At 42.3% G+C, this 26,075-nt stretch overlaps 1 protein-coding gene across 1 annotated transcript; it reads right to left on the bottom strand.

The window, feature by feature from the left end:
• On the bottom strand, nt 1-18,056 carry cbx1a (chromobox homolog 1a (HP1 beta homolog Drosophila)). The gene is made up of 6 exons (XM_084449282.1): nt 17,875-18,056; nt 16,609-16,690; nt 15,962-16,142; nt 2,809-2,989; nt 891-985; nt 1-323 (listed from the first exon to the last, which is right to left on the bottom strand). The coding sequence occupies exons 2-6, from the start codon at nt 16,637-16,639 to the stop codon at nt 164-166; spliced, it is 648 nt and encodes a 215-aa protein (XP_084305408.1). The 5' UTR covers nt 16,640-16,690; nt 17,875-18,056; the 3' UTR covers nt 1-163.
• Nucleotides 18,057-26,075: the final 8,019 nt, after the last annotated feature.

Raw genomic sequence — 26,075 nt, 5'->3', positions numbered from 1 at the left:
AACGCGCCTTCCCTCCGCACACCTCCCTTATCAAGGTTTATCAAGTTTCAACTGTCCGGGTCTGCAGAAAGATACTGAAAGTAGATATTGAAACAAACAAGCTTCCTCTCTCCCTCCCCTTGTCCTCGACCGCGGGCCGGGGACCTGTGGAAATTCCTCCGGGCTAGGCCAACTTGTCTTTCTTCTCCTCCTCTTTCTTCTCCTCCTCCTCGGTGGGGTAGGAGTGCCATGTCAGTCGCTCCTCGTAGAAGGAGATCACTACCTGGGGACATTTGACATTGGCCTCCTTGGCAGGAACCAGATCTGCCTCGTCAGAGTTCTTCCTGTGGTAGAGGAACGGAACGGAGAGAGGGAGAGAAGGGAGAGAGAGAGAGGGAGAGAGAAGGGAAGAGGGAGAAGGGAAAGAGAGAAGGGAGAGAGAGAGAGAAAGGAGAGAGAGGAGAGAGAGAAGGGGGAGAGAGAGAAGGGAGAGAGAGAGGGGAGAGAGAGAAGAGAGAGAAGGAAGGGAGAGAGAGAGAGAAGGGAGAGAGGGAGAGAGAAGGAAGGGAGAGAGAAGGGAGGGAGAGGACAGAAGGTTAAGGGCTGAGGTCTGGACGCAGGAGAGGATCAGGTTAAAGGGAGTCATGGTCAGGGCCCACGTTGGATCAGCGTCCCAGAGTAGGAGTGCTGATCTAGGATCAGTTGAGCCTCTTCAACATTTCACTAACAGTGGCGGGAACTGATCCTGGTTCAGCAGACCTGCTGCACGCTACAAAGATTTCTGCGGTCAAAAATTGCTGTTACAGCAGTAAATGACACAAAATGGCACAATCAGGACTAAATACATATTTTCAAAAAGAACACAAACTATACAAAAAATCTGTACAAGATATAGAGAAATCTAAGTTCACCATTTCATGAGGAACATCAGCTCCCCGCTTGAGTCTGTTGCTCCGATGATGCGTTCCGGTTGAAGGCCCCTCCCGAAGCCTCTGGCCTTCTCACCCTGGGGGGAGGAGGAGGGGGGGGGGTTTAACACAACTATAGACGGCTCCCATATGGCTACTTGTAAATTGAATGTAGGCCTAACAATGAAAGAATCCTTGAACTCTACATTCATTTCATCAGCGTCCACATTCATCAAATAAAATAACTAAATTGTAAAATATGTGACCTGCTCTCACAGAATCAGTCACTTTGACCAAAAACACATTTGGAGATTTCTATATCACCTGTCATCATGTTAGCTTTCCAACAATACCAATAATATTCTACTCCAAATAACGCCAGAGTTATGCCCTAATACATATCGGATGTCACAAAAGTATGTTTTGGCATGCAAGGAGCTTTACTCCGCTGTGTGATAGTGATCTACACCGGGTATAGCCCTAGGCAAGGTTACAAGTTTTCATTTTTTCATTAGTTTTTATTTTCATATCGTTTTAACTTTTTGTTTTCAATTTGAGTTTAGTTTTAATTAGTTTTTAAAGCAAGTTTGCTAGTTTAGTTTTTGAAAATCTTAGTTTTAGTTTAGTTTTTATTAGTTGTAATTTTTTTTCTTCTGTGCTAGCCTCGTGAGACTATCTCGATCTCGCGAACTCACGTTGTTTCACTCCGTGTGAAAAAAACCATCTGGCGCACGTCAGGTTACTTCTGCGTAGGGGCAGAGCCCAGACATTTTCTCTATAATTTTAGTTTATTTTGTAAACACCCAATACAGTTTTAGTTATGTTCATTTTTTTGTAAAGTCTAGTTTTTATTTTTATTTCAGTTAACCAAAATGTTTTTTCACACCTTGTTTGCATTTTTTTTGTTTAGTTTTTGTTAACTATAATAACCTTGGTCCTAGGGACCAGGTAGCCCTAGGGACCAGGTAGTTCTAGGGGCCAGGTAGTTCTAGGGACCAGGTAGTTCTAGGGACCTGGTAATTCTAGGGACCAGGTAGCCCTAGGGACAAGGTAGTTCTAGGGACCAGGTTGCCCTAGGGATCAGGTAGCTCTAGGGCCCAGGTAGTTCTAGGGATCAGGTAGTTCTAGGGACCAGGTAGTTCTAGGGCCCATGTAGTTCTAGGGACCAGGTAGCCCTAGGGCCCAGGTAGTTCTAGGGACCAGGTAGTTCTAGGGACCAGGTAGTTCTAGGGACCAGGTAGTTCTAGGGACCAGGTAGCCCTAGGGACCAGGTAGCCCTAGGGACCAGGTAGCCCTAGGGATCAGGTAGTTCTAGGGATCAGGTAGTTCTAGGGACCAGGTAGTTCTAGGGACCAGGTAGTTCTAGGGACCAGGTAGTTCTAGGGACCAGGTAGTTCTAGGGACCAGGTAGTTCTAGGGACCAGGTAGTTCTAGGGCCCAGGTAGTTCTAGGGCCCAGGTAGTTCTAGGGACCAGGTAGTTCTAGGGGCCAGGTAGTTCTAGGGGCCAGGTAGTTCTAGGGGCCAGGTAGTTCTAGGGACCAGGTAGTTCTAGGGGCCAGGTAGTTCTAGGGCCCAGGTAGTTCTAGGGCCCAGGTAGTTCTAGGGATCAGGTAGTTCTAGGGCCCAGGTAGTTCTAGGGCCCAGGTAGTTCTAGGGATCAGGTAGTTCTAGGGCCCAGGTAGTTCTAGGGACCAAGTAGTTCTAGGGACTAGTCCCAGGGTGAAAAGTACCGGGGGCTTCCTGGTGAGAAAGTGACTCATGTATCCCATGTGTAAATGCTTGGTACCATCCAAAAGGAAAAGCAGAGAACAAATACATTTTGTGTGCATCCAGGGGCAGTGAAATGAAATCTGATAGATACGAAGCGATAGTGAAGTGATGGCGTCTTTGTGTCTCTCTCTAGGCGTCAGTCTTTCTCACCTCGTCTTTCTTCTTCTTGGAGCGGCTCTCGTCCCCCTCAGTGTCCGGCTCGCTGCTGGCCTTCCTCTTGCTGCCGCTCTCCTTCTTCTTGGTGTCCTGGACGGCCTTGTAGTTCTGCATGAACTCCGCGATCAGGTCCGGACAGTCCAGGTTGTCCTGGGGCTCCCAGGTGTTGTCCTCACTGAGGGACGGACGGACAGAAGGACGGACACGGACACACACACACAATGAACTTGATCTCATGTGTGATTCTCACAATGGATGGGTTTTTTAATAATCAATAATTTCAGAAGTTATACTTTGTTTTGGTGTTAATCATGCATAATCATGTATGTATGTATGTATGTATGTATGCATGCATGCATGCATGTATGTATGCATGTGTTGTCTTTGTATCGTAAGACAGGATGATCAAACTCGAACTAAACAGCTAGTCTGACTCAACAGATATACGTTTTGGAGATAAGCCTTGTCATATATTTATTACTGCCCAATCAGTAATTCTAGCACAGCGTAAAAAGTGTGGAGATAGGTCTGGCTATGCAAGACTACTAAACATCTAAACATGATCGCCAGGGTAGGAATTTCATCATTTTAGGGGCAAGGCCATTTGGCCTTCGGTGTCACTCTCTCTCGCACAAAGGCCACATGCCAAGGCAAAAAGACCATTGAGTAAAATACGAGGATTTGGAGTTTAGGAATAAATAACTTGACTTTAAAACGGTAGCTCAGTGATCTCTTTAACTGAATGGTCTACTGAATTTTTACCATCCAAATAAGATACAAGTGTTCTCTATACCCAATAAATAAGAAACATGAATGACATGAAAAACATAACCTGCTTTAATCACCTTTTGTATCAAATGAGGCCTCCATAATGTTGTCATAAATCATGCAATCTTGGTTGAATCATATGGAGCAAGTTCACAGGAAATGCTATTGTGGCACTATAGCGGTTTAGGCTCAAAGCCGCTCCACAGCAAAACCATGTTTTTGACATGACTGATTTTACAGAAAATTGAAATGAGACCTGTTTATTTGTTTAAAATCATTGAAATCAAACAATTTTTAACAAAAGGCCAGCTATTAAAGGATTTTATCTTTTTATTAGAACGAAATAGCCTGTACATGTGTGTTGTGGTGACTGCACAGTCAAAATTATTTTCCAATTCAAATTTTCACTGTAAATGGTAATGGTAAATGGACTGCACTTATATAGCGCTTTTCCACCTTAGCAGCACTCAAAGCGCTTTACAATGGCCTCTCATTCACCCATAGACACACACACATTCACACATCAATGGCGGTAGCTGCCACGCAAGGTGCTAACCTGCTCATTGGGAGCAAACAGACTCTCTGTTGAACTGGAGCCTAGGCACCTACCAGACCCAATCATATGATCGGCTTGTTCTCAAGGTTCCTCGAGTGCATTCTGAACTTGGAAGGGCTGCTTTTTTCCATGATGCTCCTCATACTTGGAATACCAGACTCTAAAGCTAGACGTCCTTCCTTCAGTCACAGTTAAGTCCATGGCTCTAAACCTATGTACTTCAACCTTTAACTGTTTTATATTATTATTATTATTATTATACATTGCATTTGTTTTGTTGAATTGTCTCTGTTAACTCGTCATCACTGTAAATGAGGGAAACCTCAGTGTTTCACGAGTATGAATAAAGGTTTGAAATGAAAATGAAAAGAAAAATGTCAAAACAGATCCCTAAGTCCCCCCATTAGATAGGAGCCTATCACCATATAGCTTACTCGCAACGACTCACAGCAATGCCCTTCCATAAAATGGAAAATATCAGGGGCTTTCACAGATAAGAAATATCTAAGATCTAATAATGCTATTTAAACAGATTGATAAGCACACTATAAACAATTATTAGTACTTATAAGTAAAACAGAATAATAATTTGTTTAGCCACTGGCCTCTGGCAAGGGAGTCTTATTTCCATCATGTTTATGAAAACCAAATAGCCTGTTCTGACTCGGAACCCCAAAATATGTTCTAAAGTCAAATGAGATTATTATAATTGCTTACTTTATTTTATGTTTTTATTTTTTTTACAATGGGACACGGAAATAGGCCTACAGGAAAGAATTGTGATTATAATTTTGTGAGCAAAACCTTTGTGACTCAGCAGCAAACCAACAAAATGTTGGACAGACAGAAGTAGTGTAATAGTTGAGGGTGTGCATTGCAGAAATAACCACCAAGGGAAACTGCGGGGTTCGTTCTTATAACTTTACAGATGTGTAGGCTGCTCAATGCTGCACGTTGAAGGAATAAGCATTTTACAGGACTATCCAACGTTCCTTTGATATGAACTCAATGTTTGATTGGCCGGATTAACGCATCCCTGTAAAGGATTAAAGGTATTAACGCTCTCTATAAACTATTAAAGACATTCAGCTATTTGAATCGCATTAACACACAGCTCTCTATAAACTATGAAAGGCCTTTGGCTATCTCAATGGCATTAACACATTTTAAGTGGTATTTACTGGACAGTATGACCGATTACAAACTATCCAATGTATCCAATGTGCCAAGCAATCTAATTTAATTTCGACAATTGCAGAATTGGGATTAATCTCTCTATTCCTTCAAATATTCTCGACTCTTACAATAGAAAACAAAGTGGCACATTGCATTATACAAAGGCACATTGTGTTATTACTAGGGCTGCCAAATTATCATAAAACATGATCTGTATTTAATTAATCGCGATTAATCGCAAATTGATGTTATATCCATTTTTTCTGGCAAAAGCCCCCAAATTAAGATATTTCAATAGACCTTTCCAAACTGTCAATCACACAGAGAATAATACCCAATAAGGTTGCTTGATTTCTTAAGACCACGCCTCTGATGTCCCACAAACAACGTTTGTCCCACATTGTATTCATAGATTAGATATTAGTTTGAAGAAAATGGTTCTTAAAAACATACAGAAAACCAGCCTGCAGGCTGCTGTACCATAATGTTATAGAAAACAAGCTGCACGATAATCCACACCTCAGTTTACAGCAGCACCGACACAAAAAGCTACGAAGATAGTAACATTAGGTGCTTGATTAGCCCGTAGCTAGTAGTTAACAGATCATTCTCACAGGCTTATTTTCTAAGAATGGATGCAACTAACTTACTCACCCTGCTTTACATATGCAGTAGACTCCATTATTTTGTCCTGATGAATTTCAATCTGGAGTTTGTGAGGCGTTCGTGCCTTCTGCATAGGTGATATCACCAAAACCTAGCATCAACTCTGCTCCGTCCGAAATCCAAATCTCACCGTACCATCTCAAATCTCTATATCCTTGTTAAAAATAGTTCAGGCCTTTGCTACTGGGGCTGATGACATGTTTAGCATTGAGATAAGTTAGGATAAAACTGCTTCGATGGTATGCAAACGACCACGCTCTTATTTACTGTCAGATCTGGGAGTTTAAAAAAAATAAACTTTCCGTTTAGAGGGTTAAGCAAAGTGATTATCCGCCTCCTCGAGTTTGTTGGAAGGCAAAGATGCTTTTGCGTGACGTAGCCTACGGGGTCATTCAGGACTAAATTAAGTTTGTCGCTTCAATAACGTTAAAACCGGCATGACGTGGCAACTGTGCCACCTACAGCTGGACGAAATCGATGAAAGCAATAAGTTTGCGTACATTTTTATTAACGCGTTCATTTTGCATAGTTAATCTAATTAACTCGTTAAATTGACCTAGTTATTACAGTCAATGTAGTTTCAGCATGAAGTAGGCTACACAATGCTGCAGGTTGAAGGAATAAGCAATTGACAGGACTATCCAACGTCCATTTGATATGAACTCAAGGTTGGAATGGCCGGATTAACGCATCCATATAAACGATTAAAGGCATTTGGCTATTTCAATGGTATTAACACATATTTAAAGTAGTATTTACAGGACAATATGACTGATTATAAGCTATCGAATGTATCCAACGTTCCAAACAATTGAATTGAATTGTGACAATAGCCTGGCGCGGCTCTGGAATGGCACGGGTTTGGGGGGAGACCCAATATAGTCTAGCAACTAGAACCGACTAGCAAAATCCTCCATGCACTTAAGGGGAGACACGGTAGGTGAAAACATCGTTTTTCAACGCCCTGGTCAAATTTGAGATTTTGTGCTAGTTTGCTTCCATAACATGTCTTCTTTCATACTAGTGGAATTAAAACATCAAAAATACGCATTTAGATGTTTATTTTACTTCATTTAGTCTGTTTGCGTCTATAGATTCTTCCTAAAATCACCAAAAGTTAGCATTCTTTCGAAGCGAGCCAAACCGCAGGCGTTATTTGGATCCGGTCATCCAAGGTATCATTTGAAAGATCTGGCTCTCGAGCGCGATGTTATCGCAACCAAACCTGATAGTTTCATTTGTATCAGCAACCAATCGTGGAAATACAAAGGCGGAATTGATGCTAAGCGTGAAATCTCATTGGCTGTTGTTGATTTCTGAGAACGTGATTGGTTCAGCGCGTCATGTGACACGTTTCCACTTCCTTATATCTAATCCAAACAATGCCGTCTGTAAAGCGTTCTAAACGTAATAAGCAACAACGACAAGTGTTTGCCCGCAAGGTTGAACAGAAAACAAGAGAAACTAAATGGAAAGGTTTACATTTATGAGATATAAAGTGCCTATTCCCGCAAGTTGTCATTAGCCGGTGCTAGCATGTCCAGTGAGCAGCAGGGAGATGAGGCTAGCGTTAGCATGTCCAGTGAGCAGCAGAGAGATGCGGCGCGTTTGAATGAGCTGATTACTGGGTTGATTTGTCCTAATTGTGCAGGGACTGGTCTTAAAATTAACATAGATCCTCAGAATAGTGGGTTCTGTAGTACTTTGCTCTTAAGAGTGCAGTCTTTGTGAGAAATTGCTATCGCAAAAGTGTCTACACATCGACTCGGCTTCATGATACAACTAGGAATGATGTTGCATTTGATGTCAATGTGAGGATGGTCCTCTTAGCGCACGAGTTAGGGTTGGGGTATGCAGCTCTCCAAAAGATTAGTAAAGTGTTGGATCCCAGGGCTTCATCTGAAAACGTATCAGAAACATGACAAGAGGGTGACATGTAGGCTATTGAAACGTGTTCCCTCTCTCTCTCTCTCTAGCCAATATCAGAAGCCTATACATATGCACAGTAGTCTCCCTCTCTCTACCTGTGGCATTTCTACATGCATCCATAAACTGACCAAATAAACTGTTTTAATTTCAGTTGCTGAAATAGAGAGAGGTCTGGAGTCCTTGCACAGAAGCAGAGAGCAGATTAGGCAGGCATATGCAGATGTGGACCCAGAGGTAGGTAAGCTGACTGCCATTAAATGCAAAATGTTACAAAATTATTACAGTTATTGAGAATTATTACAATAATTCTCAATAACCAGCGTTCAGTGGACAACATGAAGCAATATGGCAATATGGGGTAGTCTGCTTCACTGATGACAACCCCATGCGCACCAGGAACATATTGTGGTTTTAGGACAGTTTTGTGGACTGCAGCTGAGTGGGTTCTACAGACCAGCTGCCTAGAACAGTTTTGTGGATAGCTAGTGTGGTGCCATCTGAGGAGTGACTCTGTAGACCTATGACGGCGTAGCTTGATGTCTCCTATGGTGTTGCTTTTGACGATGGTTATATCACTTGTTTGTTTGGCAATCTATATTTAGCTTCTATTGGTGTTTACCCTGCATTGTTTACCACATCTTGTCCTGTGTATTTATGAATCAGCTTACTCTTCATGTTCATTCATTCATGTTTTCTCCATGTAAAACGCTTAAAAAAAACACAAAAAGTTAGATAATCTGTTTTCTCATGCATGTCCTCGTCAAATGTGTCTATCTTTGTCCATGATCTGTTTAACAAAATAATACAAGCTTTCTAAAAGGGAATGTTCTCTTCCCTACTAACATTGTCTCGTCTCTAGTCTCGTCTTACTAACACCCCACTCGTGGGCTGTACCTTGACGTGGTGAGTGGGCTTCCAACAAAACAGGTCTTGCTTCTCTATACAAAATGTCTACTCCTGGACTATTTTGAATCCACAACATGCTGTGTTATTCAGTTTTCAGTTTCTATGTGTTTTCAGATGTTGTGTAATGTTGTTACTAATGATGTGATTGGATATTGTGTTTGTAAATATTGGTTTACAATGCAAATGTATGGTTTTTTACAATATACATTTTCAAAGCCCGTTTTCTCAAAATGAGTTATTTCTCATCTTTGGGACATCAAAACCACCACTTGAGTAGCACCTACATACACCTAACTTTCCAGTTTTGTTCCAATCCATATTCTGAAGGGTTTGGCCAAGGGGGATTTTTTAAATTTCATTCATAGCCTGATTTATATAACAGTTTATCCCTAAAACATGCCGAAAATTGGTCTTTTTATGACTGTTGACAGTATTTTCTGATTTCTGAAGTGAAGAAAAGAGATATCAAAAATCCCCCTTGGCCAAAGTTTTGAATAGGGATATGTGAACAAAATGAAAAGAATTTTGAATCTGGCTTGAACCAATTAAAAAAATTGATGTCCCGAAATTATGCAAATTCGCGCATATTTAGCGCATATAATGCCTAATTTGCATATCAATCCATAAGATTTCAGAAAACTTGTAATACAAAAAAGATGCTCCTTAATGTACCTTACAAACTGGGGGAGTTTGATGGTGATACCTATTAAGGATTTTTGTTTTTTCTATTCACCTGGGGTGTCTCCCCTTAAAGGGCAATGCTCGTTTTTGACAACCTGGACCTTATTTACGACATATTATAAGAAGTTTGACTCACCGAGATCACTTTGGTGTAGTTCGGAGGCCTGTAGAAGAAATTTAAAATCCAGCGCGAGCCAGTATATCCATGTAATGACGGTGATCGGGGCACCGAGAATGCAGTTTCTCAAAATCTATTTTCGGCCGCTAAACGGTTGTTTTCATCAATCAGATTGGATGAATCGACAGTTGAGATTCCTCAACGCGAGGCATTGTAGTGGTTTTCAAATACAGGGTCTTTAGCCTCTGTAATATGATCTTTACACGCCTTTCCCCACTTGCTCCAGCACGCATGCGCACAGGCCAGCGCGCAGACTGGCTATTCTCCGGCTCACATTCTCTGCGCTACGATCGGATTGTTGCTGACGAATGACGACGACAATATTCTCGGCACCAACAACGATCGTAGCGCAGAGAATGTGAGCGGAGAATGTGAGAATGCAAATGCGCGCATTCATGCGTGTGTGTTTTACGTACATGATAAAGTGGTATAGGACTGAGATTTACACTGGTATTAGGGCAATTCCAGCGTTATGGATGTGACATCCGCACTCAAAATGACAACCAAAATGTCTCAGTAAAACTAAGTTTTTAGAACATTTACATTTGTAATGCATATTCTCAGACCACACAATGGGGAGAACAGATGGTAAAAAAATAAAAATTCAAAAATATTTTTAAATCTAAAAGAAATGACTAAAAGGCATGCGTTATGGATGTGACAAAAAAAAAGACAGTCGTTTTCTGGACACTACACTTTTTAAAAAAACTGTGAACTTTTAAGTCTAATGCAGAAATGTTGATATCCACATGATGAAGGAGTCTTGGCTGAACATGAAAATAGCAGGATTTAAAATATTTAATAATTTATTTAGAATTGTATGAGGAATAAACAGCGTTATGGATGTGACGTTATGCCGTTATGGATGTGACGCATCTGAAATGCACATAGAAACACTTTGGGAAATCAACAATCAAACTATCACAGCACTTTTATTGACACCTAAAGTAACTCTAAATGTCAGTTTGAAAAAAATGCGCTACTCCTCAGACAACCGCATCAACCGCAGTAACTAACGATTTTTCATTTTGTTCTTATGTTTCATGAGGCTTTTCCCATTAGAGCTGTCAAATAAATATCAGGTATGGACTTACTTTTTTCTCACTTAGCCTACCCTAAACAAACACACCATTCCGACAGGCCGTGTCTTCAGCATTACACGGAGTTCAGACAGATATTCTAAATTTGTTAATCAATTTCCAAAGCATTTATTTCCATTTGTAAATCAATTTCCGAAGCATGTATTTACAATCAGGCCTAACACTTGTCAGTAGGCTGTGTAGATAAGTGACAAAATAAATGGGACATGCATATTGTTTTTTGCTCAATAGACGCAATTTCGCTTCCAATCCATGTTGAGGTATTTATGATTCCATGCGTAATAATTCTGAACAGATTTAGGTTCATAACGTCTTTCAGAGGTCTGATTGTTAATTCCTTTTGTCAAATATGATTTTTATCACCAGTGAATCAAAGGTTAGCCTACTATTTGAAATGTAAGGGTTTTCGCATGCCTTCTGTAGCCTATGGCACCGGCAGGTAGGCCTACTACACTTTGCGAGTCCATTGCGAGAGGAAGGCTGTATGTAAGAAGATCTATCACGTAGCGTAGTTCTGTCATCTAAACAACTCGGAATGAATGAGCTACTTATAAATAGCCAATTTAGAAAGAAAATGTCGGGCTTTAATCGGGCTCGGGCCCATAAATGTACACTTGGAGACATGCTAAAGTCACGCGCACCTCCGAGTGCATTCCCAAGAGTGCTTGAACAGACACAGAACTCACACATTACCTGCAGGAGGAGCCCATCAACCCCAACGGGGATCCCCCTCGCCTGGTGGCGCGAAAACAAAGCTAGATTTCCCCTGCTCTCTAAAGTCGCACGCAAGTATATGTGCATTTGTGCAACGAGCACATCTTCAGAGTTTTTAGTGCTGCCGGTAACATTGTTACCCCACTCCGATCCTCGCTGAAACCACACAAAGTAAATATGTTGGTGTTCCTTCAGTGTAACAAGGACATGAAAACCCCTCAGTATAGCCAGTGCCTTCTCATGTACTGTAGGCCTACACTCTACCATACAAGTTAAGTTGTGCTTTAGAGAAGTCTTTCATTGTATTATTGTTAGGCTATTGTTTAATTACAGGCTAAATGGTTCGGATTTTCCTATTTTTTAGCCTATTTATTTTGCTTTATTATTAAATTTGTATTCTGTGTATTGCCCGTTTGTGTTATAGGGCACCATTGCATTCCTGTAATAAAATTCCGATTGACTGATATTGCTACGTATTTATATAATGTAGCCGATGTTTTCGTTTGATAAAAATGTATTGAAACAAATAAGAGGTAGGCTACAGTACACACACTATAAAAATCTCATTTATAAAGCACAGGGGGGAAGCAAAAAAAATAGCGCAATAATACAGCATAAAAAGCCACCCTTTGAAAGCCACCCTTTTGTATCGCTGGGGAAATTTCTTCACCGCGACAGCCCTACTGACCGCTACCATTAATGTTATGGAAGCTGCTGCTAGTTGTTGCGATTTCATGAGCTAATTGGCTATCCTGCTCTTATTGTGCTGGATTAGCATTGGAAGCATTGGAACTGATGTGTCCAGGCGACAAGACCTATCTTAATTTATCAGACATTATTTCATGTCATTTCAATTCACAGCTATTTCAGTAGCGTGACTAGCTTCCGTTCCATTCGACCAGTCCTGAACAGAAACAAGCCAGCCACGCACATAAGCCAGGCTGGACCTGGCCTGGTTTTAACAATGCAATGGACCTTATAACCGTAGCCATTAATCGTAGCCTACATTTTGGTAAACGGGAGCTTCTCTAAATGCTTCATGGACATCGCGGTGGGAATTCTTAAATGTAATTTCTTCTTATAAATGCTTCATGATAGACAATGATCTCAAATTTGACATTCACTTGAAATAAATCATAACAATTTACTTAACTGATGTCGAGACTGCATGCCAGCCAGAATGTGTAATAAGCTATAACGGGACTGGCAATTTGGTTATTTGTGATTCTAACGGGAAAGCTGCGCTCAGCAATGTTGGGGTTTATGTCACGTCCATAACGGTCACATCTGTAATGCGGAAAATACACATTTAGAAAGAGATTAGAACAACTATATGATGCATATATGACATCAGTGAAAGTTAGCTTTGCACAGAAAGTTTGGGCAATATTGCATGTAAGATGTATTTTTTATAACGACTTTTGCTGAAAAACATTCAAACGTGACATTGGCTGTCCTGTAAAAGCGCGTCATCTTGACATGGCTCAACCGTTAAAGGCATGAACTCAAATGACCCAATATTATACATATTGCATTACAAGCCCCTTATCTCCACATGAGAGGCTGTGGAACCCGTGTGAGTGAAAAAATAGGCCCTTATGCCCTTTTAACAACTCATACAATTAGGTTAACTGAAAATGTTATTTTTTAATTACTCTGATACTTGTTGTAATGGGTGGAAATATGCAATTTCTTAAATGATCTGATCAGATGAATTCAGTACACCAAAATATAGACCTTGATGATATATTTTAAAGTGATTTTGTTATGTATAGTATAACTTTATTTTTTCATGATGAGGTTGACATTTACATGGAATTGCCCATTATTTAGTTGGAGAATCTGCTGATATAATGTGCTTGCGCAAATGCGCACATTTCGTGTGTGTGCGTATGTGTTTTTTTTACGCACATAGGAGAGGTGCACTGGTATTTAGCTTGAGGAGCTGAAATTTTATTATTTGGAAAATAGATGTGCTGTAAATAATTTGTAACCAGGTTATATTTATTATGCAGACGTTGGTGTTATTTGTATGGATCCCGCATATTGCGTCATGCATACTGAAGCTAATATTGTTGACACCGAGCACCTATAAGGCATATGTATAGCATATTGGTGTTTGTGTATTGTTGCTGGTTTTCGCTTTATATTGGCCTTTGTGTTGTTGTCGGTATGGTAGGCCTACGTTGCAGAGAGCGGCATAATTGCTTTTTGCCTAGAGCGGCAGAAATGCACAGGCCGGGCCTGGCGAGAAGCCAACGTAGGCCTAATTCTTTTCGTCGTTCTCATTCGTTCGGCCTCTTATTAAGAAATGTGCGTATAGCCTATAATAGGCCAGCTACATTTTCGTTTGCATTCTGACCTCAGAAAATTTAGTTCTCATGTAGCTCCCCTTTATTTTTTATTTCTTCACTGATCGCTCGGCTATTGTGAAAAATGAAATGTGTGTGGGCTACTTTTGTTTTCCGTGTTACAGTTTGTTGTGCTATATGACTGTGTTTAAATAAATGAGTAATAAAATGTTGTTCAGTCTCCTTGCTGTGTTGCCGAATGCCGACACATTGAGAATTAATCTACCGCTTTGCTGAGGCGGCTGCTGCCGCTCGCTCCGTGTGTATGGTAAGGTTGTATGTAGTATAATAATAATCATAATAATAAAGGAACGACTAGACGACTAGTCGCTTGAAATGAGGACTTCTAGTCGAGCAGGAAAATCTTATAGTTGGGGGCAGGCCTAGAAATTAATCCATTGTAATTAATGACAGCGGCACCACTGCAGCCGTTGTGTTGCGTTTGATGCCTGCGCCCCAAGATAGAGAATCGCCGTGGTTCATTTCTTTTTTGACAGACACTGACAGTTGACGCTGATGGACGAAGTAGAGCCAAGGGGTTAGCTAGCTAAAATAGCCATTATGTTAGCCATCACCCGGCACAAAGAGAAACTTTCTCTGCTCTGGAAATTATTTTGTTGAAAAAGAAGAATAGTTGGGCAATGGATATTCAGCTAAGGCATTTTTAACCGTGCATTAGCTATCGATATAGTCAATTCAGACGGGGTTTGCTTGCGCTCTCATCGAACCTCAACGTAGCAGTAGTCCTTGCAGCTGTTTGCACGTGCCAGCTTCATATCGCATCAAAGCCACTAGCAGGCTACCGGTATAACGTTTTCTTGATATTCTGAAATGAATTGATGTAACCTCAACTGAATTCATTTCGGGAATATCAAGAAAACAACAGGAAACCACTGATGTTTTTAAAGCAACCTCGAGATTTTGACAGTAGCAGGGGCACAAAATCCATAGTGGCTGCAGGGGATACAATTATTTTGGGGGCTTCATGGCCAGAGTGAGGGGCATTGATGGCCATGCCCGTCATTTAATTCTCACCCTGGTGATCGTGGTTATTTTGTTTAACTGCAATGCTGCGTTCCATTTGTCTGGGAAGTGTTGTTGGGAAGTTGTCTACTGTAACCCGGTTACCTTGTGGGTGACATAGTTCTGTCTGTCCCACCTCACCCACAAGGTAACCGTGTTACAGTAGACAACAACAACAACAGCTCGGAACACAGATGGACGTGAGCTGGCTTTTTTGCCAAACCAGTAGATAACGCACTATTTTGCACAAACAAGAGTTGTGACCTCAGATAACAGGGAATACTGTGTACGACTGATTTAATGAGTAAGAAATGCTAATAAAACAGTATTATTTAAGTCTCACTTAGTTACACAGGAAGCTTCCATCTTGTTCACGACTTCCAGAGCTAACTGGGGGTAGGGGCGAGTGGTACGAGTTCACGAAAAACAAGTTGTGAGGGGCGTTCCAGTTAAAACTGCGAGTAGTATCTTGTGAATCACTTCTTCATGAGCCAAATGGAACACAGCATAATCACCCCCTCCTCACAAAATAAATAAATCAATAAATAAATGTTTTTTAAGCGTTTAGACGGAGCAGTGTAGCTTTTCATAAGAGTTGCGGTTGCAGACAGTGACTGTTGTGTACGTTAGCTTCTAGACGTAGCGCTAGTGTAGCTAGCAAGTAACTAAACCAAACTGGAGGCTCTGGCCTGGGAGCTGGGACTCATCCTTCCTCTCTGCTCAGGTTATAGCCATCTCTCTCTCTCACTCAAATTATTGGCCTTTGTTGAAGTGTTAAAAAACACATCAATAGCAAGAACAGGCTTATTGTAGTTTCCCTGTATGTTTTTAACATAAAAAAATTGCTAAAAATCATATTTTGTTTATTACAATTATTTATTGATTTTGACACTTATATTGTTAATTGTGATTATTTCTGAGACAATTAATTGTATAGCAAAATGTGTAATTATTACAGCTCTAAGCTCAGCATGGCTCAATTCACTAGCGTCATATCACACTGCTCCTCAGTGTGAAGTTCTCTGGAAGTCAGTCAAGCGTGTTCACGTTGTTGTTGTTGTCGTTTTAAGTTAACGTTATCGTCACTATGGATACTCACTCGGAGAAGCCTTTCCACTTGAGCAGGAACTCCACCCGGCCCTTCACCAGCCTGCGGTCCAGAACCTTCTCCACCACATACTCCTCCTCCTCCTCCTCCTCCACCTCCACCACCTCCTCCTCCTTCTTCTTGGCCTGCTTCTTCCCTGCCGTCGCCAGCTTGGCCTCTTCCTTGGGCGCCTCTAGTGGACGGAGGAGGAAGTGCAAACAGCAAGATTAGCACTCACCGTCCTGTTCCTCAATTCAAATTGCTCTAGACCAGTACTAGTAAACCCCATCCAACTATTCAAACCCTTTGTTTACATGGGCATTGCTTAAACCCGTCAAATGACCCCCGTCAAGATCTTCAGTCCAGTGATTGACGGACTTGTGGTTTTGGCTCTGTGGTTCTGGACCAGCGCCACTGTTTGCCCGTTCTCCTGGGCTGAGAGAGACCCTCGCCAGTGTGATGAAGACGGCACAGTAAACAAACAGGTTCAAGAAAAAAACACCAACAAAACAAGCAGAAGTATGGGAACCTAAACGCCAACGAAACAAAAAAAAAAAAACGGCCTTCTTCTGTGCACACCATTCGCCCAATACAAACAGATAAGGAGAGAAACAGTGGATTAAAGAACAACGGTTTAGCAGGTAAGAAAGTGGTAACACCTGCGGCAGAGGGCTCTGTAGGCTCGTTCATACTCAGCTGGGGGCAGCGGAACCTTCCGGTTCCTTGGTAACGCCAGGCGTTCTAAACAGGGTGAGAGAGGGTGGGGTTAGGCATTTCGGGGGAGGCGGGGTCAGAACTGGTATGAGAGGGAATTGGAACCAATATACAGGTTTATGTCATAGAACAGTGGACAGCTAGTTCATGTTGGTTTAAAACAGGACATGGCTACCATGAAGACCCACGCTCAGAGAAGGCAACATGCAAGCTGCCTGCTGATAAAGTATGTCTACACGACCAAGAAATTATTGTGAACTAAAAGCAACTAACTGCACATCATTTTCAGCAACAATAAAACCCTCATTCACTGTAGGATGAAAATCCACAATAACTTGAATCAATTCAAAACGAGTGCAGCTGGAATCTAAACAAATCTTAAAGCATGCAGTCAAATCGAATAGCTGAATCACACTGATCAAATACTAACATGGAAACACAGATCGGGCATAAAAACAATGGCAGCATTCCAACATCATCACGTCAGCCTGCAAACACACCATCCGTATATCAGACAGAATCACAAAGACACGGAAACGTCGAATTATTCTGTTGATCTGCACCCGGAATCAAACAATGATTTTAATTCTAATAACTAAATGTCGAAATGTATTATTGTTATAACCTACTTAACCTATCCTTATGAATCTGCGGCGTATGTCGACTCCGACTACTTTGATTTGATTGATGACTATAACCTAGAAAACTGGCAGATGTGCAGCGGTTCGTTGTTGGGCAGAACGTGGTCTAACACGGTACAATGTTGCATCGAGACCATTATTTTGCCCCGTGACAAACTAAAAGTGAATATCTACATCCGCGGGGTCTTGAAACAGTCTCGACGATACGACTGGCCTAGGCTACACACAATGTCAAGATCAACGTTGCGACCATTTCTCCTATGCTGGTCGTCTATTTTTTTTTCTCTGAACACTTGAAGACAGAGCCTCGTCCTCCATGTTGCTCTGAACACACAGTACCAACACCGCGGTTCGCGCTAAAAGCCCCGCGTTCAACGTTACCACGAGAAACACACATGCAACCATGTAACAAACTGCACGGTTCACTGTCGATGGACACAAAACGAGCTAAATCACATTACATATGCAAACGCATGAATACCACGTGGCCTATTGTTAAAAAGAATGAAATCAGTTAACATGTCTTTACCGCTCCATTACAGAGCAATACGGCGAAACAGCAAACCTTACCTTTAGAAAGAATGTACTCTACTGGGATAGCTTTATCTAATGAGCAGACAACAACTGCCTATGTTTTGGCTGTCGATTATCGATATACTTGTATGACCACAGTAACTAAACTATCAGGTTTATAAAAATGTATTTAAAGGTCGCGTGCCCCGTTTTTCCAGCGCGTGCAACAAAAGCCTTCCTCCCAGCGTCCTCATACCCGCCAAGACCTGACGCAGCGACGTGAAAGTCACACAACCACGTACACTCCACAGGCATCCTGGGAGATGTAGTTGGTTTCTTTCTTTCTTTCTTTCTTTCTTTCTTTCTTTCTTTCTTTCTTTCTTTCTTTCTTTCTTTCTTTCTTTCTTTCTTTCTTTCTTTCCTTCTTAGCACTGTCATCTCCCCAGGGTGGTCAGGTACTCAGGTGGGGTATCTCCCTAGGGTGGTCAGGTACTCAGGTGGGGTATCTCCAAGGGTAGTCAGGTACTCAGGTGGGGTATCTCCCAGGGTAGTTAAGTACTCAGCTGGGGTATCTCCCAGGGTAGTCAGGTACTCAGGTGGGGTATCTCCCAGGGTAGTTAGGTACTCAGCTGGGGTATCTCCCCAGGGTGGTCAGGTACTCAGGTGGGGTATCTCCCAGGGTAGTCAGGTACTCAGGTGGGGTATCCGCCAGGGTAGTCAGGTACTCAGGTGGGGTATCTCCCAGGGTAGTCAGGTACTCAGGTGGGGTATCTCCCAGGGTAGTCAGGTACTCAGGTGGAGTATCTTCTGGGCCTTTCTGTGCAGAATTTGCATGTTCTCCCCATGTTCACAAGGGTTTCCTCCCAAGAACCCAATACGAAAAACATGCAGAAGAACAGATCTTATTCTGTCTGGTCCCTGACCAAGACCTGGACTGAGCACTTGGTCTAGGTCCCCGGGCGCCACTGATGAGGGCTTCCCACTGCTCCTGGCTGCCCTGGAGGAGGACGGCCCACTGCTCCTGACTCCCCTGGAGGAGGACGGCCCACTGCTCCTGGCTCCCCTGGAGGAGGACGGCCCACTGCTCCGGGTTCCCCTGGAGGAGGACGGCCCACTGCTCCTGGAGGAGGACGGCCCACTGCTCCTGACTCCCCTGGAGGAGGACGGCCCACTGCTCCTGGCTCCCCTGGAGGAGGACAGCTTGGATGGGAGAAACGCAGGGGACAAATTCCACCGACGACCCCTGAAATGCACATGTTTGTGCTCCCTGCCGGCGCTCACTTCTGTGTGTTGGTGTATAATTGCCATGTGGCCAATTAAACAACCTCTAAGGTCCTGTGTCATTTCATTTAAATTCATTCTTTCTTTCTTTCTTTCTTTCTTTCTTTCTTTCTTTCTTTCTTTCTTTCTTTCTTTCTTTCTTTCTTTCTTTCTTTCTTTCTTTCTTTCTTTCTTTCATGGAACCAAGTGCTGATTGAAATGGAAGGAGAGAAATTAGGCTCATAAGTCTTTATGGACAGGTGGACAGTATAATGTATATTTGTGTATGCAGCTTGTGTCTGATTGGTCAGAATACAGGATGTGAGGTGAGGTAGGGAGGGTCAGCCAGGAAAACCAGTGGGACGATCAGCCAGGCCGTCTCTTGAGGCTGGATAATGTATGTGTCCTCTCAAACACATACACACGCACAGGCATGCACACACACACATACACACGCATGCGCACACACATACACACACACATACCTATATATACACACATACACACGTATACACACATGCGCACACATATACACACACACACACACACTCACATACACGCATGCACACACACATACACGCACACACACTTACACAGGCATGTGTATGTGCACAATCTCTTGCACAGACACATTCATTCAGGGGTCTGTGTGTGTGTAGGGGGGGGGGGGGTACTAACATCCAGTTCAGCTTCATTAGCCAATAGCAGCCCTTTTAGCTGAGGCTCATTTTTCACTCACATACCCTGGTGGATTAGATGAAGGGGTGACTTTGGAAAGAAGGCACTTCTGGAGACCTTTCCTACACTGAAGAAACTACAATCTATATACTTTTGAATTGAATTGAAAGCTTTATTGTCATTATACAAGTATAACGAAATGTCGTAAGATCTTCCTCTAAAACAATACTCACAGCCACACACACACACACACACACACACACACACACACACACACACACAGAGGTTACACACATAGACCAACATAAGAACATATGCATATGATGCAAAATGAAATTGCACAGTCCCATATTTTGATTCTATCTATAATCTGTATACGACTTTTGATTGTATCGTATATAGGATTACATTGCATATATAGGATCATATTGTAGTTACCCCATTGCATTACATTTTGCACTGTCCTGTCATTTGCACTGTCCTGTTTTGTCCGCCCATCCTGTCTATTGTTGTCTGTTTAGCGTAGCTCGGCTGCGGCTGTGGGTTGTCCAGTGATCGAAGGGTCGGTGGTTCGAATCCCGGCTCCTCCTGTCCACATGTTGAAGAGTCCTTTGGCAAGACAGTGAACCCCAAATTGTTCCCAATGAGCAAGACTAGCACCTTGCATGGAAGCTGCCGCCATCGGTGTGTGAATGTGTGAATGAGAGGCCGTTTGGATAAAAGTGCTGTGAGTGCAGTCCATTTACCATAGTGTCACCAACAGTCCAGAGCAAGCTCCTAGTATGTGTGGGGAAACGAGGAGTTAACATCTGAGATCAATATTTATTTTAATTGGGATGCACAATATACAGTGTACAGAAAAATGTTGCTCAGTACAGATAAACCTGAATACACGATTTCCAAATTGTAAATTGACAAATTACTGTACAAATGTACAAATTACACTATACATACCATTTCTATACAGTATATGATTACGCTAGATGGGATAGCTAAAGGTCTGGATGGATTATGTACATGTTATGTTGCCTTTCTTGTTTGAGTGTTTGTTTTGTGTGTTTTCTTATGTAAAGCGTCTTTGAGTACCTAGAAAAGCGCTATATAAAACCGATCTATTATTATTATTATTATTATTATTATTATATATGGATATGAATAAATAAATAAATAACCCGGGGGGCTCGCTATGTGAGTATGTTATCTCTTCCCTGACTGTAGCAGAGAGAACAGTCCGTTGCCTGGGTGGCTGGGGTCTCTCAGGAACCTGTTGGCCTTGGTCTTGCATTTTCTGGAGTAGATGTCTTCCAGGTGGGGGAGTGCCCCCCCTCCCCAAGGTACGTTCAGCTGACCACACCACTCTCTTTAGGGCCTTGTGATCCTGAGAGCTGCTGTTCCCGTACCAGGTGGTGATATTCCTAGTCAGGTGGTGATATTGCCAGTCAGGTGGTGATATTCCCAGTCAGGTGGTGATATTCCCAGTCAGGTGGTGATATTCCCAGTCAGGTGGTGATATTCCCAGTCAGGTGGTGATATTCCCAGTCAGGAGGCTCTCGATCATGGATGTGTAGAAGCTCCGTCGGATCTGAGTTTCCTCAGTTGTCTGAGGTGACCTCACTTCCTCCAGGTGGGCCCTCTCATCATTGTGCGTGATCAGGCCTATCACTGCTGTGTCGTCAGCAAACTTGACGATGGTGTTGGAGTCGAAGGTGGCTGTACAGTCGTGCGTGTTCAAAAGATGGGATCCTGCTGTCTGTGTCCAGTGCAGAGAAACAAGAGAATAGACCTTTCCGACCTGTCAATCATGCGGAGAATGATAACCAATAATGTTGCCTGATTTCTTGAGACCACGCCTCTGATGTCCCACAAACAAAGCTTGTCCCACGTTGTGTTCATATATTAGACATTAGTTTGAAGAAAATGGTTCTAAACCATACAGCCTGCAGTACCATAATGTTGTAAGATAACCTCCCTCCACACATCGGTTTACAGCAGCGCCGACACAAAAAGCTACGAACGTTAGGTGCTTGATGTACAGTAGCCCGTAGCTAGCAGGCTAGTTAAAGGGCAATGCTCGTTTTTGATAACCTGGACCTTATTTACGACATATTATAAGAAGTTTGACTCACCGAGATCACTTTGGTGTAGTTCGGAGGCCTGTAGAAGAAATTTAAAATCCAGCGCGAGCCAGTATATCCATGTAATGACGGTGGACGGGGCAACGAGAATGCAGTTTCTCAAAATCTATTTTCGGCCGCTAAACGGTTGTTTTCATCAATCAGATTGGATGAATCGACAGTTGAGATTCCTCAACGCGAGGCATTGTAGTGGTTTTCAAATACGGGGTCTTTAGCCTCTGTAATATGATCTTTACACGCCTTTCCCCACTTGCTCCAGCACGCATGCGCACAGGCCAGCCCGCAGACTGGCTATTCTCCGGCTCACATTCTCTGCGCTACGAGAATATTGTCGTCGTCATTCGTCAGCAACAATCCGATCGTAGCGCAGAGAATTCGAATCGATTCATCCAATCTGATTGATGAAAACAACCGTTTAGCGGCCGAAAATAGATTTTGAGAAACTGCATTCTCGTTGCCCCGTCCACCGTCATTACATGGATATACTGGCTCGCGCTGGATTTTAAATTTCTTCTACAGGCCTCCGAACTACACCAAAGTGATCTCGGTGAGTCAAACTTCTTATAATATGTCGTAAATAAGGTCCAGGTTGTCAAAAACGAGCATTGGCCTTTAAGAGCATTAGGCTACCACTTACCATGCTCCCTGAGGTATCAGAATCAGAATGACAGGAATTTTCTTATAAATAATCTTGTGATCAGAAGGCTTTTATTCACTCGGGGAGACGTTGATTTTTTATGGCTGGAAAATGCTTTTCTCAGCGAGAGAAGGCTTTTAACAGATCATTCTCACAGACTTATTTTCGAAGAACGGATGCCACTAACTTACTCACCCTGCTTTACATGTGCAGTTAGACTCCACGATTCTGTCCTGATGAATTTCAATCTGGAGTTTTTGAGACGCATGGATGTATTAATAGAACTGGATAGGGTCACTCCATTCACTGACTGCTCGAAGACGTGAAGCCCTATAGGACCGCGCCATCTTTGAAAAAAACACATCCGCGTTTTTGTAGTCCATGAAAAGATATGAAACGCAAACGCGCGTTCATGGCTCTCTCAGGTTTGTAAACAGAATGAATACCACGTACTAGCAAACAAAACATGTTCAGTCACAATTATACTGTTAAAACTAAGATGCCTGGATAAAAAAATATGTTTTCCAATGGATATATTTGACGAAAGTAGATTAATAAGCAAGCCGATTTTCAATGCAGAGCGGGGAGAGCCACGAACGAGCGTTTGCATTTCACATCTGTTCGTGGACTACAAAAACGCGTCATTGGCGCCTTGTCAAAGGCGTCAATGACACGATTTTTTCAAAGATGGCGCAGTCCTATAGGGCTTCACTTTAGATTTCGAATCCTGGGGGCCTGGTGAGACGTCTGTGCCTTCCGCATATATCGCCCACACCTAGCATCATCAAGCATGTGTTGTTCAGTGGACACTAACTTGCTCCAAAGCTTGTGGGGCATAGCAACAGTAACCGCGGGGGGGAGGGGCTGTCTCTCTGCCTGCTTTTAAAGCTGTTCTTATAAGCTCATTGATACATTACTTTATAATTTAAGTTGTTATGTGTCAATGTCCATTAGTATTTTAATTTGTACATTCTGTAACCCTGCATGGTCCTTGTTGTTTAATTGTTGTTGTTGTTGTTTTTTATTGTTGTTTCTGTCTAACTCTTTTAATGCTGCTATTTTGGTCTCTTTTGTAAATGAGATCCTTGATCTCAATGGGACGAACCTGGTTAAATAAAATAAAATAAAAAAATAAGGAGGTGAGGCTGGGAGATAGAGGGAGGACAGAGCAAATGGAGAGAGAGAGAGAGAGAGAAACCATATTGGATAATGTTGAGGAAAGAAACATGCTCCCAGAATCCATCTTGTGTCCGTGTTGCTTGATTGAGACAATCAGCCCCTTACTCACAGGCCGTCGCCAGCAACCTTTATCTGATGACGTGACTTCATAGAGGAAAGCTGTGGCTGAAAAATGAAACAATGCTGCCACCTTGTGGTGAAGTATCGAAAGTACTCTTCTCTGATATGCAGAGTGAAGTGACCTCAGCTGGTGGTGAATATAGTCATCTACGTGGAATAGAAAGATGTTTTTGAGGTTTCTTTATAAATCTTACAACTCTGTCCTAAGCAGAATACTAATATATGTGTGCTTGGCTCTAGTAGTCTGAGCTGTATGTGTCAGTGTGAGAACTGTAAGAATTCAAGGTGGTTTATTTGTTATAATATGATATAGCATGTTAAATTAAATGCTTAGAATGAATGAAAGATTAAATTCAGTCGTAGTCATTGTTGAGTTGTTTGTGTTTAAAGGGAAAATATTTAGTGATTGTGGTTTTTAGCATTTGGTTTTACAATAAATATTGTAAATCAAAGTCTCAATCAAAGCTTAGGGACTCTTGGGGCCATTTTGCTTAATCTGTTACATTAGAAAATGTTTTTAATATTTAAAAATATTTTTTTCCCTTTACTAAGTGTATATATTATATAATATATATATATATATATATAATATATATATATATATATATGTATATATATAATTTTATTATTATAATTTTTATTATTCAATATCCAACAGACCCAAAAAATATAGGCGACTCTATTGCCACTCTCTTAACATCTGAAACCCCTTCAAACTCAAATCGGTTAATGTAACTCAAACCTCAAACACCACAGTTTTGTGTGACTCAGCAGCCTTAAGTTGCCTATATTGTTATTGTAGTAGACTCTGCTATCAAGCAACTTTTAGTCCACTGCTATTTGTATACAAATAAGTGTTTGTGTGAAATTTACGTTTTTGTATGCGTTGTCCTCTTCCCTCGTCTGTCCTACAGAGAGAGGCAGCGCCATCGTACCATGTAGGAGAGAAACTCAGATCGATACATTATTATATTGGCTGTCTTGTTTAAGCCCAAAGCAGAGCCACTACTTATCGCTGGCTTTAATAGGGATCCTCTAGCCGCCGAAGAGCTAATGTCACACAGACTACGATCCATCTCTCCTGTCTGTCCGGCTGGATGTTTTACTGCTTACTCGCTCTTCACACACACTCCCTGCAGCGCCGCGTTCATCCACCAGATGGCGCTTCTGAGTAGGTTTTTATTATTATCCAGGGTGGTGATGTGGCTCTGACTGTAGTTACTCCATGGTTAGGCAGGGCGGGGGCACAGAGGTTGCCTTCTCTGGATCCGAACCCTCTGACCTCATGGTGTTGTTGAATCAGATCTGTCAGTGCAGTGCAGGGCAGGCACCAAACCACGCTAACACAGTAGGCTAACCCAATTCCTAACGTCACAAAATGTCACGTGTTATTATCTTGTTATTGTATTGTACAATGTCCTGTCATTGTGTGTGATTCATACAGAACCTGGAAATGCACCGTCTTATTTGAGACACGGCATTGTGGACCATTCTTATCTCACAGAATAGTGAGCCCACAGTGCCAGAACCCCCCCCCCCCACACACACACACACTAATTACTAGTCTGGACACAGACAGCCAAACAATAACACATCTAATGAAAAGATGCCCCCCCCTCTGTGGTCATGTTGTAATGACTTGGAGCTGCAGGCGTCTCAGGAGAGCAGTTTACAAGCGTCAGCAGCAGCTCTGCTGGAGGGCAGACAGACAGACAGACAGACAGACAGACAGGGAGACAGACAGGGAGACAGACGGGGAGACAGGCAGGGAGACAGACAGACAGGCAGGGAGACAGACGGGGAGACAGGCAGGGAGACAGACAGGGAGACAGACAGGGAGACAGACAGACAGGCAGCTCTGCCACTCTACTCTGGAGTAATCATCATCGTTCTCCTCTCTAAACTCCTCTCTAAAACACCATTTGGGACTGTGCCGATTGCGAGGCCCTCTGAAAAAGTACAAAAAGAGAGGGTTGTTATGAACGGAGCCAACAGTAAATCCTCTTTACCTCTTTATTACTTTAATGAAACAAGGGAACTCCCACTCTTTCCTTCTCGGCACTCTTCACTTTATTGGACTGATGACCGAAAAAGGAGGTACTAATGATAGAGAGACTAAATGTATAGAGAGAGACCACCATCGCACCGTGATCCTCCCTCTTAAGCACCTGTTGTATTTTAGTTTGCTATTCTTGCACTTTAGCTTCAGCACTAGATTATGCTCTGAGTCACTTGTTTTAGAAAGAAGA

The sequence above is a fragment of the Borostomias antarcticus genome, assembly GCF_949987555.1.
Source record: "Borostomias antarcticus genome assembly, chromosome: 14".
Classification (NCBI taxonomy): Eukaryota; Metazoa; Chordata; class Actinopteri; order Stomiiformes; family Stomiidae; genus Borostomias; species Borostomias antarcticus.
This window is presented reverse-complemented; position numbering and strand designations above follow the sequence as displayed.